The 14,479-nt window shown below is 46.5% G+C and overlaps 1 protein-coding gene across 1 annotated transcript in view; it reads right to left on the reverse strand.

Moving 5' to 3' along the window:
• LOC106594004 (uncharacterized protein KIAA0930 homolog) overlaps positions 1 to 7,005 on the reverse strand; it is a 95,180-nt gene extending 88,175 nt beyond the window's left edge. Inside the window, exon 1 of the mRNA XM_045714038.1 lies at positions 6,393 to 7,005. Within this exon, the coding sequence (XP_045569994.1) occupies positions 6,393 to 6,543 (151 nt within the window). The 5' untranslated portion in view covers positions 6,544 to 7,005. The remainder of the gene's footprint in view (positions 1 to 6,392) is intronic.
• Positions 7,006 to 14,479: the final 7,474 nt, after the last annotated feature.

Genomic DNA, 14,479 nt, shown 5'->3' on the forward strand with positions numbered 1-14,479 from the left:
GATGAGTTCAACTCTTGACGGGTCGACAGATGTGTTTGCCAAATTATAGACACACTCCACACAGACTACGAACCCAAAAAATCCATCTGTTTGGTTCCTATGGGCGCGGACAGACAGCATTCTTGATAACAGGGGACCGGGGTCCTATAGAGACAGTAGAGTCCTCATACCATCCTGCATCTGACTGGCACTGACTCCACATCACGGCCAAGCAGGGGCCCCACAGCGCCAAGCAGGGGCCCCACAGCGCCAAGCAGGGGCCCCACAGCGCCAAGCAGGGACCCCCCCCCCATCACCAGACAGGGACCCCCCCATCACCAGACAGGGACCCCCCCAATCACCAGACAGGGACCCCCCCAATCACCAGACAGGGACCCCCCCCATCACCAGACAGGGACCCCCCCCCATCACCAGACAGGGACACAATGTTGTCTTGTTCCCCCCATCACCAGACAGGGCCACAGTGTTGTCTTGTCGTCCCCCCCATCACCAGACAGGGCCACAGTGTTGTCTTGTTCCCCCCCCCAATCACCAGACAGGGACACAATGTTGTCTTGTCCCCCCCATCACCAGACAGGGCCACAGTGTTGTCTTGTCGTCGTCCCCCCCATCACCAGACAGGGCCACAGTGTTGTCTTGTTTCTCCCCCCCCCCATCACCAGACAGGGCCACAGTGTTGTCTTGTTCCCCCCAATCACCAGACAGGGACACAATGTTGTCTTGTTTCCCCCCCCCCATCACCAGACAGGGCCACAGTGTTGTCTTGTTTCCCCAAACCCCCCCCATCACCAGACAGGGCCACAGTGTCCTGTTTCTCTTTGACACGAGGAGACCCGGCGCCCTCTGCGGCGACGCCATATTGACACGAGACGCCATATTGACTCTGCGGGAGCGCCTCTGGTTAGAGGCAGGTAGCCTAGTGGTTAGAGGGGGCGGCAGGTAGCCTAGTGGTTAGAGGGGGGGGCAGGTAGCCTAGTGGTTAGAGGGGGGAGGCAGGTAGCCTAGTGGTTAGAGGGGGGGCAGGTAGCCTAGTGGTTAGAGGGGCGGCAGGTAGCCTAGTGGTTAGAGGGGGAGGCAGGTAGCCTAGTGGTTAGAGGGGCGGCAGGTAGCCTAGTGGTTAGAGGAGGCGGCAGGTAGCCTAGTGGTTAGAGGGGGCAGGTAGCCTAGTGGTTAGAGGGGGGCAGGTAGCCTAGTGGTTAGAGGGGGCGGCAGGTAGCCTAGTGGTTAGAGGGGCGGCAGGTAGCCTAGTGGTTAGAGGGGCGGCAGGTAGCCTAGTGGTTAGAGGCAGGTAGCCTAGTGGTTAGAGGGGCGGCAGGTAGCCTAGTGGTTAGAGGGGCGGCAGGTAGCCTAGTGGTTAGAGGCAGGTAGCCTAGTGGTTAGAGGCGGCAGGTAGCCTAGTGGTTAGAGGGGGCGGCAGGTGGCCTAGTGGTTAGAGGCAGGTGGCCTAGTGGTTAGAGGCAGGTGGCCTAGTGGTTAGAGGCAGGAAGCCTAGTGGCCTAGTGGTTAGAGGCAGGTAGCCTAGTGGTTAGAGGCAGGTAGCCTAGTGGTTAGAGGCAGGTAGCCTAGTGGTTAGAGGCAGGTAGCCTAGTATCCGAAAGGTTGCTGGAACGAATCCCCGAGCTGACAAGGTAAAAAAATCTGTCGTTCTGCCCCCTGAACAAGGCAGTTAACCCCACTGTTCCCCGGGAGGCCGTCATTGTAAATAAGAATTTGTTCTTAACTGACTTGCCTGGTTAAATAAAAAGGTTAAATAAAATACAGTATTCACAGTAGTGACAGTAGAATACACCTGATGCTCATTACAAAAGGCTCATTTTACAGGAATGTGTCATCTTGAACAGCACAACATGCCTAAGAACAGCCCTTAGCCGTGGTATATCGGCCATATACCCACACGCCCTCGTCTCCAACTAGAGGCCTGGTGACGAGCGCGGGGTGTGATCACGGGGAGGCAAAACGGAAAAAAAACACAGGAGCTGAAACGTAAAAAAAGGGACATACCTGAAATTGTGCAAAAAAAAGTTTGTGTTTTTCCCCCCCCGATGTGCACTAATGAATACACCCGTGTTGTTTCCACAGCAGATGCTTTTCCAGGCTGCTTTTAAAAATAAACGATTTGGGTTCATTTTTATTCATGAATAACCTTTGCTGGAGCTCATGCCCTTCATATGATAATTTGCCTTTAGGCAGGTGTGCAGCTGTGGGTGACATTACAATGAGAATGGCCTATTTTAGGAGGCAGCGGTGGTACAGAAACATTGAAATAATAAAAACACAGTTCACAATCCCAGTTCCCTGCGGTTGCTATAGCCTGAAAACATTAAATATTTCAAATGTTTCTATCATGTGGTTTTCAAAAAGGTCCAAAAATAAAACTTCCTGATGCCAAAGTTGAACATCCAGATCTCAAACAGATAGAATTTCCCTCCCTTTCTCCTGGCCAGGGACAAGTCTGGTGGCCTGGTGATCCAATAATATTCACATGGACTATCACAAGGTCTACAACACTATAGCCGACAGTTTAGGGCCATTGAGTGGCTACCTCATCGGTCCACTGGTAGGTGCACTATGAAAACACACAGACAGACTAGCTGTCCATGAAGCAATGTGATTTGTTTCAGGAAACAGGGCATGTGGAGCTTACAGCGTTAGGAAATGGAGAAGTTTCAGAGACGGGACAGATGACCGGGGGAGTTTTGTTAAGATCGGTTTTAACGTTCAGAGACGGGACAGATGACCGGGGGAGTTTTGTTAAGATCGGTTTTAACGTTCAGAGACGGGACAGATGACCGGGGGAGTTTTGTTAAGATCGGTTTTAACGTTCAGAGACGGGACAGATGACCGGGGGAGTTTTGTTAAGATCGGTTTTAACGTTCAGAGCATCGGGCATCGCATCCTGCGGTTTCTGAAACATAAAAGGAACCTCTCTTTCATATCAGCAATAAATAATTTTTTATTTAACCTTTTATTTAACTTGGCAAGTCAGTTAAGAACAAATTCTTATTTACAATGACGACCTCCCGGGGAACAGTGGGGTTAACTGCCTTGTTCAGGGGCAGAACGACAGATTTGTACCTTGTCAGCTCGGGGATTCGTTCCAGCAACCTTTCGGTTACTAGTCCAACGCTCTAACCACTAGGCTACCTGCCGCCCCTCCACTCTAACCACTAGGCTACCTGCCTCCCCTCCACTCTAACCACTAGGCTACCTGCCGCCCCTCCACTCTAACCACTAGGCTACCTGCCGCCCCTCCACTCTAACCACTAGGCTACCTGCCGCCCCTCCACTCTAACCACTAGGCTACCTGCCGCCCCTCCACTCTAACCACTAGGCTACCTGCCGCCCCTCCACTCTAACCACTAGGCTACCCTGCCGCCCCTCCACTCTAACCACTAGGCTACCCTGCCGCCCCTCCACTCTAACCACTAGGCTACCCTGCCGCCCCTCCACTCTAACCACTAGGCTACCTGCCGCCCCTCCACTCTAACCACTAGGCTACCCTGCCGCCCCTCCACTCTAACCACTAGGCTACCTAAATAAAATTAAAATGGAGGTCTGTCAATGTTAAAGCCTAAATAACCCGTGACATGTTTATCGCCGTAAATTGTTGACGCCATTAATCGTGCCTCCATTTTCTTCACAGCATGGAACCTCTCTAAGCGCACGTGTTTCCAAACAGAACCTTTTAAAACGCAGAACACGGATCACGGCTGCAGTAAAGACTTGCAATGTTTGTGTCTTTCTGCTGCAGATTGGTGCGCGTGTCGCGGGCCATTTTAAACTACTTGCATGTCGCAACTTTTTTTCCCCCCAAATGACGTGTTTATCAAACTACTGGTCTACTGAAACATTGATCAGAGGGAGTAGACCTACTGAAACATTGATCAGACCTGCTGAAACATTGATCAGAGGGAGTAGACCTACTGAAACATTGATCAGACCTACTGAAACATTGATCAGAGGGAGTAGACCTGCTGAAACATTGATCAGACCTACTGAAACATTGATCAGAGGGAGCATACCTACTGAAACATTGATCAGACCTGCTGAAACATTGATCAGAGGGAGTAGACCTGCTGAAACATTGATCAGACCTACTGAAACATTGATCAGAGGGAGTAGACCTGCTGAAACATTGATCAGACCTACTGAAACATTGATCAGAGGGAGTAGACCTACTGAAACATTGATCAGACCTGCTGAAACATTGATCAGAGGGAGTAGACCTACTGAAACATTGATCAGACCTACTGAAACATTGATCAGAGGGAGCAGACCTACTGAAACATTGATCAGAGGGAGTAGACCTGCTGAAACATTGATCAGACCTACTGAAACATTGATCAGAGGGAGCATGCCTACTGAAACATTGATCAGACCTGCTGAAACATTGATCAGAGGGAGCAGACCTACTGAAACATTGATCAGACCTACTGAAACATTGATCAGACCTACTGAAACATTGATCAGAGGGAGTAGACCTACTGAAACATTGATCAGACCTACTGAAACATTGATCAGACCTACTGAAACATTGATCAGAGGGAGTAGACCTACTGAAACATTGATCAGACCTACTGAAACATTGATCAGAGGGAGCATACCTACTGAAACATTGATCAGACCTGCTGAAACATTGATCAGAGGGAGTAGACCTGCTGAAACATTGATCAGAGGGAGTAGACCTGCTGAAACATTGATCAGTTCTACTGAAACATTGATCAGAGGGAGCATACCTACTGAAACATTGATCAGACCTGCTGAAACATTGATCAGAGGGAGTAGACCTGCTGAAACATTGATCAGAGGGAGTAGACCTACTGAAACATTGATCAGACCTACTGAAACATTGATCAGACCTACTGAAACATTGACCAGACCTACTGAAACATTGACCAGACCTACTGAAACATTGACCAGACCTACTGAAACATTGATTAGACCTACTGAAACATTGACAGCCGTAGCCATGTTAGAAAACGTGTTGTTGTTGTTTACGGTGAATGTAGATAATTTTGTGTTTCCGTCCCTTTACAATTAAAGCATAGTACGCCTGTGACACAATGCACTGCTTCAAAATAAACAATACAAAGATTAAATTGCCATTAACTAAATGAATTATTTGAATAGTTTGACAGCCCTAGTTAAATTAGTACACACGTTTATAGGGTTAGTGTTCCCACGCGGCCATATCTCAATGTTAAAAATCGCTTGTTTATGGAAGACATATGCAGCCATCTGTGATAATTATATTGAATCAAAATATAAAAATGAAACATACAACAATGTCAACGATTTTACTGAGTTTACAGTTCATATTAAATAAACGAGGCCCTAGTCTATGGATTTCACATGACCGGGCAGGAGAGGGCATAGGCCCACCCATTGGGGAGTTAGGCCCAGCCAATCAGAATGAGTTTTCCCCCCCACAAAAGGGCTTTATTACAGACTGAAATACTCCTTAGTTTCATCAGCTGTCCGGGTGGCTGATCTGAGAACGATCCCGCAGGTGAAGAAGCCGGATGTGGGGGTCCTGGGCTGCCATGGTTACACGTGGTCTGCAGGTTGTGAGACCGGTTGGACGTACGGCCAAATTCTCTAAAACGACTTTGGAGGCGGCTTATGGTAGAGAAATTAACATTCAATCCTCTGGCAACAGCTCTGGTGGACATTCCTACAGTCAGCAAGCCAATTTCACGCTCCCTCAAAAATGTACACATCTGTAGCATTGTGTTGTTGTGACAAAACTGCACATTTTAGAGCGGCCTTTTATTGTCCCCAAGCACAAGGTGCACCTGTGTAATGATCATGCTGTTTTAAAATCAGCTTCATGATATGCCACATCTATCATGTGGATGGATTATCTTGGTAAAGGAGAAATGCTCACTAACATGGACTTAAACAAAGTTGTGCAAAAAAACATTTGAAATAAACGTTTTTTTTTTTGTGCGTCTGGAACATTTCTGTGATCTTTTGATTTCAGCTCATTAAAAACATAGAGACCAACAGTTTACATGCAGCATGTTCTGAACACCTGTGGGTAAGCATCGCTGGGGGAGAAGTGTACTTCCTCAGCTAGATCTGTGCTAAACTGCTTCAGTAAGGGTGTCATTTCTAATAGAAAATATTCTCTCTCGCTGATGATATCTTAGAATGATGTTTCTAAACGTTAAAACAGTCGGGAATTTGTAGTCTAGTTCCCAAGCAACCAACCGCGGAGAAAAGCTCGGTTTAACTGCTGAAAACCCTACAGATAATAAATAACAAGGGTTTTTGGAGAGTTTGTCCATTATAAATGACAGTCATAAAGTGATGAGGTGGAAGCGTGATATTACCAGACGCGATAGGCCACACACCAACCTAAATCAATTCCACTGTGCACAATAACTCACCAAGTCCACTGATTTCTTGTCTGATAGTAAGACGGTTCCGTTCGTCGGTTATCGCCTTCAACATGTCTTGTAGAGAACGGTCCGGTTCTCCGTTCTCCTCCTCCTCCTCCACCGGTCCGACCTTCTTACAAACACTGGGAAACGATGCCATTCCCAGCCCGGGATCATGACAGTCCTACCGCGGCAGATCCACCCGACCGACCGACCGACCGGGAGAAAAAGACCGAGGCGGTGGGGGGGGATACCGGGCCGTGTCTCCACTGATAATCCACGGGATTAATTCCAGACAGTATTTCCCGAACAGCACTGTCTCCTTGTCCGGTCACCGTTAAAAGCCCTGAGTAGGAGACTTCCGTCTGGCTCTGTAGATCAGCTGGGGAGGAATCCTCACACTTCCTGGATATTATACACAACAACTGACAACATTTAAAGGAAAAGTCCCCATTTCCGTCGAGTTCTCAGAAAGGGATATTTGGTTGAACGTTTCTATTCTAGACAAACAGTCAAATATCAGACACGTTGTAACAAATCTAATGCATGTTTCTCTTTTAGATACGTTTCTCTCGTGTGGATCAACGGGACAGGTCTATGACCGTTTCCGTTGGTCTCGAGCTGACCGGGAGGGGGCAGCGGATATTCGGTGCGAGCTCGTGGTGTTCTCCGAAGATGACGGAATTGGTACGAGACGTTCTTTCAGTTTTCAGGGTTCCTCCAAGTTCTACATTAAATTATTTATATGACTGTTTATTGTTGTTTTTTTCCCCCACCGACAATCGACAACTGTGAATTGCAGCTCAGCCAGTACAGTAGGGTACAGTAGAGTACAGACAGTACAGTAGGGTACAGTAGAGTACAGCCAGTACAGTAGGGTACAGTAGAGTACAGACAGTACCGTAGGGTACAGTAGGGTACAGACAGTACAGTAGGGTACAGACAGTACAGTAGGGTACAGTAGGGTACAGACAGTACAGTAGGGTACAGTAGAGTACAGCCAGTACAGTAGGGTACAGTAGAGTACAGACAGTACCGTAGGGTACAGTAGGGTACAGACAGTACAGTAGGGTACAGACAGTACAGTAGGGTACAGTAGAGTACAGACAGTACAGTAGGGTACAGTAGAGTACAGCCAGTACAGTAGGGTACAGTAGAGTACAGACAGTACCGTAGGGTACAGTAGGGTACAGACAGTACAGTAGGGTACAGACAGTACAGTAGGGTACAGTAGGGTACAGACAGTACAGTAGGGTACAAGCTCAGCCTGTCCGTTTTCTAATATCAGAACTGATATGTAATCCTACTACTGTACAAACCAAGGCATCATCACACACAGCCTAATCATGCCAATAGTTCAATAAATACCCTGGTACAGCGCTTATCGCAGGATATGATGAAGAATGGCCAATAAAATCACGCTGTAGATTCACTCAAATATTAATGTGAAACCATAGAGAATGCTAGAGGCCTCTAGTGGCCAATAGGCCATTTTTTTGTTTGTTGCGTGGGCAGCGACATTGAAGGCTTTCACCATGCTTCTTTCTGACAGTTGAAAGAAGTCAACTGGTTGAGGATTCCTATGGGTTGTAGCCTCAGTGGAGATGCCCATGTTGTCACAAGACGCTATAATGGAAACCGATATAAAGATGAGTCCTCTATCTATCTCTATGTGAGAGACGGAGCGGCCATTCGCTCCCAGCTCATCTCATGTACTGGAGGCTCTCTGCCGTTTCCAGCTCGTCATTGGCCTGTGGCTCGCAGTGGCTGGAAAAGTGTCTCCCCGAGTCGCTGGCATCGAACAGCCAATCATGTGAGCCCCCTCTGATGTCATTGTTGCGAAGGGAAAAGATGATGTCATTTCTATCCTAGGCCACAATAAACCAGGATAAAGACTGCTCAATAAACCAGGATACAGACTGCATCAATAAACCAGGATATAGACTGCTCAATAAACCAGGATACAGACTGCTCAATAAACCAGGATACAGACTGCTCAATAAACCAGGATACAGACGGCATCAATAAACCAGGATATAGACTGCTCAAAAACCAGGATACAGACTGCTCAATAAACCAGGATACAGACTGCTCAATAAACCAGGATATAGACTGCATCAATAAACCAGGATACAGACTGCTCAATAAACCAGGATAAAGACTGCTCAATAAACCAGGATACAGACTGCTCAATAAACCAGGATACAGACTGCTCAATAAACCAGGATAAAGACTGCTCAATAAACCAGGATTCAGACTGCATCAATAAACCAGGATACAGACTGCTCAATAAACCAGGATACAGACTGCTCAATAAACCAGGATTCAGACTGCATCAATAAACCAGGATACAGACTGCTCAATAAACCAGGATAAAGACTGCTCAATAAACCAGGATACAGACTGCTCAATAAACCAGGATATAGACTGCATCAATAAACCAGGATACAGACTGCTCAATAAACCAGGATATAGACTGCATCAATAAACCAGGATACAGACGGCTCAATAAACCAGGATATAGACTGCATCAATAAACCAGGATATAGACTGCATCAATAAACCAGGATACAGACTGCTCAATAAACCAGGATACAGACTGCATCAATAAACCAGGATATAGACTGCATCAATAAACCAGGATACAGACTGCTCAATAAACCAGGATACAGACTGCTCAATAAACCAGGATATAGACTGCTCAATAAACCAGGATACAGACTGCATCAATAAACCAGGATACAGACGGCTCAATAAACCAGGATATAGACTGCTCAATAAACCAGGATACAGACTGCTCAATAAACCAGGATATAGACTGCATCAATAAACCAGGATACAGACTGCTCAATAAACCAGGATACAGACTGCTCAATAAACCAGGATTCAGACTGCATCAATAAACCAGGATACAGACTGCTCAATAAACCAGGATAAAGACTGCTCAATAAACCAGGATACAGACTGCTCAATAAACCAGGATATAGACTGCTCAATAAACCAGGATATAGACTGCATCAATAAACCAGGATACAGACTGCTCAATAAACCAGGATATAGACTGCTCAATAAACCAGGATACAGACTGCTCAATAAACCAGGACACAGACTGCATCAATAAACCAGGATATAGACTGCTCAATAAACCAGGTTACAGACTGCTCAATAAACCAGGATATAGACTGCTCAATAAACCAGGATACAGACTGCTCAATAAACCAGGACACAGACTGCATCAATAAACCAGGATATAGACTGCTCAATAAACCAGGATAAAGACTGCTCAATAAACCAGGATAAAGACTGCATCAATAAACCAGGATAAAGACTTGCTCCACAGCAGCTCTCTCCTCTCACAGGAGAACCACTATTACCTATTTATACTCCTTCCATATGGCAACCTATTTCCTTTATAGTGCACTACTTTCAACCAGAGCTCTGGTAAAAAAGCTCGTGCACTATAAAGGGAATTGGATGTCATTTGGAATACAGACTAAACTACTGAAACTCATCCCAGTGGCTTAGTGGGGGGGAAATAAATTACATGTATCGATGATTCCCATTGAGGTCGTAACAACAAACAAAAATGTAGGTACTCACATAAAAATGTTTACGACCATCTTTCCAATATTAAATATTGAGTAAGTAAATAAAAAGTTTGTGCAGAGTAGATGAGCCAACACTGAAACTAAAGTGAAAAAAATGGTTTGTCATTTGGGACACGGTTGTATTCTGGATTTTCCTCTCCGTAGATAATGACAGTAGATAAACCTGTAATACCAGTTTACTAAACCTTGACAGAACTGGCTGGACAGGAAGTTGTACCTGTACACAGCCCATCTGTACACAGCCCATCTGTACACAGCCCATCTGTAAACAGCCCATCTGTACACAGCCCATCTGTAAACAGCCCATCTGTACACAGCCCATCTGTACACAGCCCATCTGTACACAGCCCATCTGTAAATAGCCCATCTGTAAACAGCCCATCCAACTACCTCATCCCCATATTGTTATTTATCCTCGTGCTCCTTTGCACCCCAGTATCTCTACTTGCACATCATCATCTGCACATCTATCACTCCAGTGTTAATGCTAAATTGTAATTGTTTCACCTCTATGGCCTATTTATCGCCTTACCTCCCTATTCTTATACATTTGCACGGACTGTATATAGATGTTTCTATTGTGTTATTGGACTGTACGTTTGTTTATGTGTAACTCTGTGTTGTTGTTTTGTGTCACACTGCTTTGCTTTATCTTGGCCAGGTCGCAGTTGTAAATGAGAACTTGTTCTCAACTAGCCTACCCTGGTTAAATAAAGGACTTGTTCTCAACTGGCCTACCTGGTTAAATAAAGGTGAAATAAAAATATTTTTGGTACAGATCTGAATGTAATACCTGGCTTACTGAACCTTGACCCTGGCAGTTGGTACAGACACAGATCTGAATGTAATACCTGGCTTACTGAACCTTGACCCTGGCAGTTGGTACAGACACAGATCTGAATGTAATACCTGGCTTACTGAACCTTGACCCTGGCAGTTGGCACAGATCTGAATGTAATACCTGGCTTACTGAACCTTGACCCTGGCAGTTGGCACAGATCTGAATGTAATACCTGGCTTACTGAACCTTGACGCCCTGGCAGTTGGTACAGACACAGATCTGAATGTAATACCTGGCTTACTGAACCTTGACCCTGGCAGTTGGCACAGATCTGAATGTAATACCTGGCTTACTGAACCTTGACCCTGGCAGTTGGCACAGATCTGAATGTAATACCTGGCTTACTGAACCTTGACCCTGGCAGTTGGCACAGATCTGAATGTAATACCTGGCTTACTGAACCTTGACCCTGGCAGTTGGCACAGATCTGAACGTCAGTCAGTCTGGACTGGTTGGGGTTGTGCAACATTTATTTTACTGAACTAAAATATAAAAAAACGCAACAATTTCAAAAGATTTTAACGAGTTACAGTTAATTTAAGGAAATCAGGTCAATTTAAATAAATTCATTAGGTCCTAATCTATGGATTTCACATGACTGGGAATACAGATATGAATCTGTTGGACACAGATACCTTTAAAAAATATAGGTAGGGGAGTGGATCAGAAAACCAGTCAGTGTCTGGTGTGACCAATGGTGATTTTAGCATGTAAATCTTGGTGGGGCAAAATAATCAATAGAAAATGGGATGCATGCCAGCAAAGCCACAACACAACACTAAACAATACATTTACTATGACGGTTACAAACGGTGCCCACAAACTGTTAGGGCCTCCATAAAGCTGTCCCTACAGCAGTCCCAACACCTTACCACTGCTACACCTGGATATCTGCAGAGTCCCAACACCTTACCACTGCTACACCTGGATATCTGCAGAGTCCCAACACCTTACCACTGCTACACCTGGTTATCAGCACAACACCTTACCACTGCTACACCTGGTTATCAGCAGAGTCCCAACACCTTACCACTGCTACACCTGGTTATCAGCACAACACCTTACCACTGTTACACCTGGTTATCAGCACAACACCTTACCACTGCTACACCTGGTTATCAGCAGAGTCCCAACACCTTACCACTGCTACACCTGGTTATCAGCACAACACCTTACCACTGTTACACCTGGTTATCAGCACAACACCTTACCACTGCTACACCTGGTTATCAGCACAACACCTTACCACTGCTACACCTGGTTATCAGCACAACACCTTACCACTGCTACACCTGGTTATCAGCAGAGTCCCAACACCTTACCACTGCTACACCTGGTTATCAGCAGAGTCCCAACACCTTACCACTGCTACACCTGGTTATCAGCACAACACCTTACCACTGCTACACCTGGTTATCAGCAGAGTCCCAACACCTTACCACTGCTACACCTGGTTATCAGCACAACACCTTACCACTGCTACACCTGGTTATCAGCAGAGTCCCAACACCTTACCACTGCTACACCTGGTTATCAGCACAACACCTTACCACTGTTACACCTGGTTATCAGCAGAGTCCCAACACCTTACCACTGCTACACCTGGTTATCAGCACAACACCTTACCACTGCTACACCTGGTTATCAGCAGAGTCCCAACACCTTACCACTGCTACACCTGGTTATCAGCACAACACCTTACCACTGTTACACCTGGTTATCAGCAGAGTCCCAACACCTTACCACTGCTACACCTGGTTATCAGCACAACACCTTACCACTGCTACACCTGGTTATCAGCCCAACACCTTACCACTGCTACACCTGGTTATCAGCAGAGTCCCAACACCTTACCACTGTTACACCTGGTTATCAGCACAACACCTTACCACTGCTACACCTGGTTATCAGCACAACACCTTACCACTGTTACACCTGGTTATCAGCACAACACCTTACCACTGCTACACCTGGTTATCAGCAGAGTCCCAACACCTTACCACTGCTACACCTGGTTATCAGCACAACACCTTACCACTGCTACACCTGGTTATCAGCAGAGTCCCAACACCTTACCACTGCTACACCTGGTTATCAGCAGAGTCCCAACACCTTACCACTGTTACACCTGGTTATCAGCAGAGTCCCAACACCTTACCACTGTTACACCTGGTTATCAGCACAACACCTTACCACTGCTACACCTGGTTATCAGCAGAGTCCCAACACCTTACCACTGTTACACCTGGTTATCAGCACAACACCTTACCACTGCTACACCTGGTTATCAGCACAACACCTTACCACTGCTACACCTGGTTATCAGCACAACACCTTACCACTGCTACACCTGGTTATCAGCAGAGTCCCAACACCTTACCACTGCTACACCTGGTTATCAGCAGAATCCCAACACCTTACCACTGCTACACCTGGTTATCAGCACAACACCTTACCACTGCTACACCTGGTTATCAGCAGAGTCCCAACACCTTACCACTGTTACACCTGGTTATCAGCACAACACCTTACCACTGATACACCTGGTTATCAGCAGAGTCCCAACACCTTACCACTGCTACACCTGGTTATCAGTAGAGTCCCAACACCTTACCACTGCTACACCTGGATATCAGCAGAGTCCCAACACCTTACCACTGTTACACCTGGTTATCAGCAGAGTCCCAACACCTTACCACTGCTACACCTGGTTATCAGCACAACACCTTACCACTGCTACACCTGGTTATCAGCACAACACCTTACCACTGTTACACCTGGTTATCAGCACAACACCTTACCACTGCTACACCTGGTTATCAGCACAACACCTTACCACTGCTACACCTGGTTATCAGCACAACACCTTACCACTGTTACACCTGGTTATCAGCACAACACCTTACCACTGCTACACCTGGTTATCAGCACAACACCTTACCACTGCTACACCTGGTTATCAGCAGAGTCACAACACCTTACCACTGCTACACCTGGTTATCAGCACAACACCTTACCACTGCTACACCTGGTTATCAGCACAACACCTTACCACTGTTACACCTGGTTATCAGCAGAGTCCCAACACCTTACCACTGCTACACCTGGTTATCAGCACAACACCTTACCACTGCTACACCTGGTTATCAGCAGAGTCCCAACACCTTACCACTGCTACACCTGGTTATCAGCAGAGTCCCAACACCTTACCACTGCTACACCTGGTTATCAGCAGAGTCCCAACACCTTACCACTGCTACACCTGGTTATCAGCACAACACCTTACCACTGTTACACCTGGTTATCAGCACAACACCTTACCACTGCTACACCTGGTTATCAGCACAACACCTTACCACTGCTACACCTGGTTATCAGCACAACACCTTACCACTGTTACACCTGGTTATCAGCACAACACCTTACCACTGCTACACCTGGTTATAAGCACAACACCTTACCACTGCTACACCTGGTTATCAGCAGAGTCCCAACACCTTACCACTGCTACACCTGGTTATCAGCACAACACCTTACCACTGCTACACCTGGTTATCAGCAGAGTCCCTACACCTTACCACTGTTACACCTGGTTATCAGCAGAGTCCCAACACCTTACCACTGCTACACCTGGTTATCAGCAGAGT

The sequence above is a fragment of the Salmo salar genome, unplaced genomic scaffold, assembly GCF_905237065.1.
Source record: "Salmo salar unplaced genomic scaffold, Ssal_v3.1, whole genome shotgun sequence".
In the NCBI taxonomy this organism is placed as follows: Eukaryota; Metazoa; Chordata; class Actinopteri; order Salmoniformes; family Salmonidae; genus Salmo; species Salmo salar.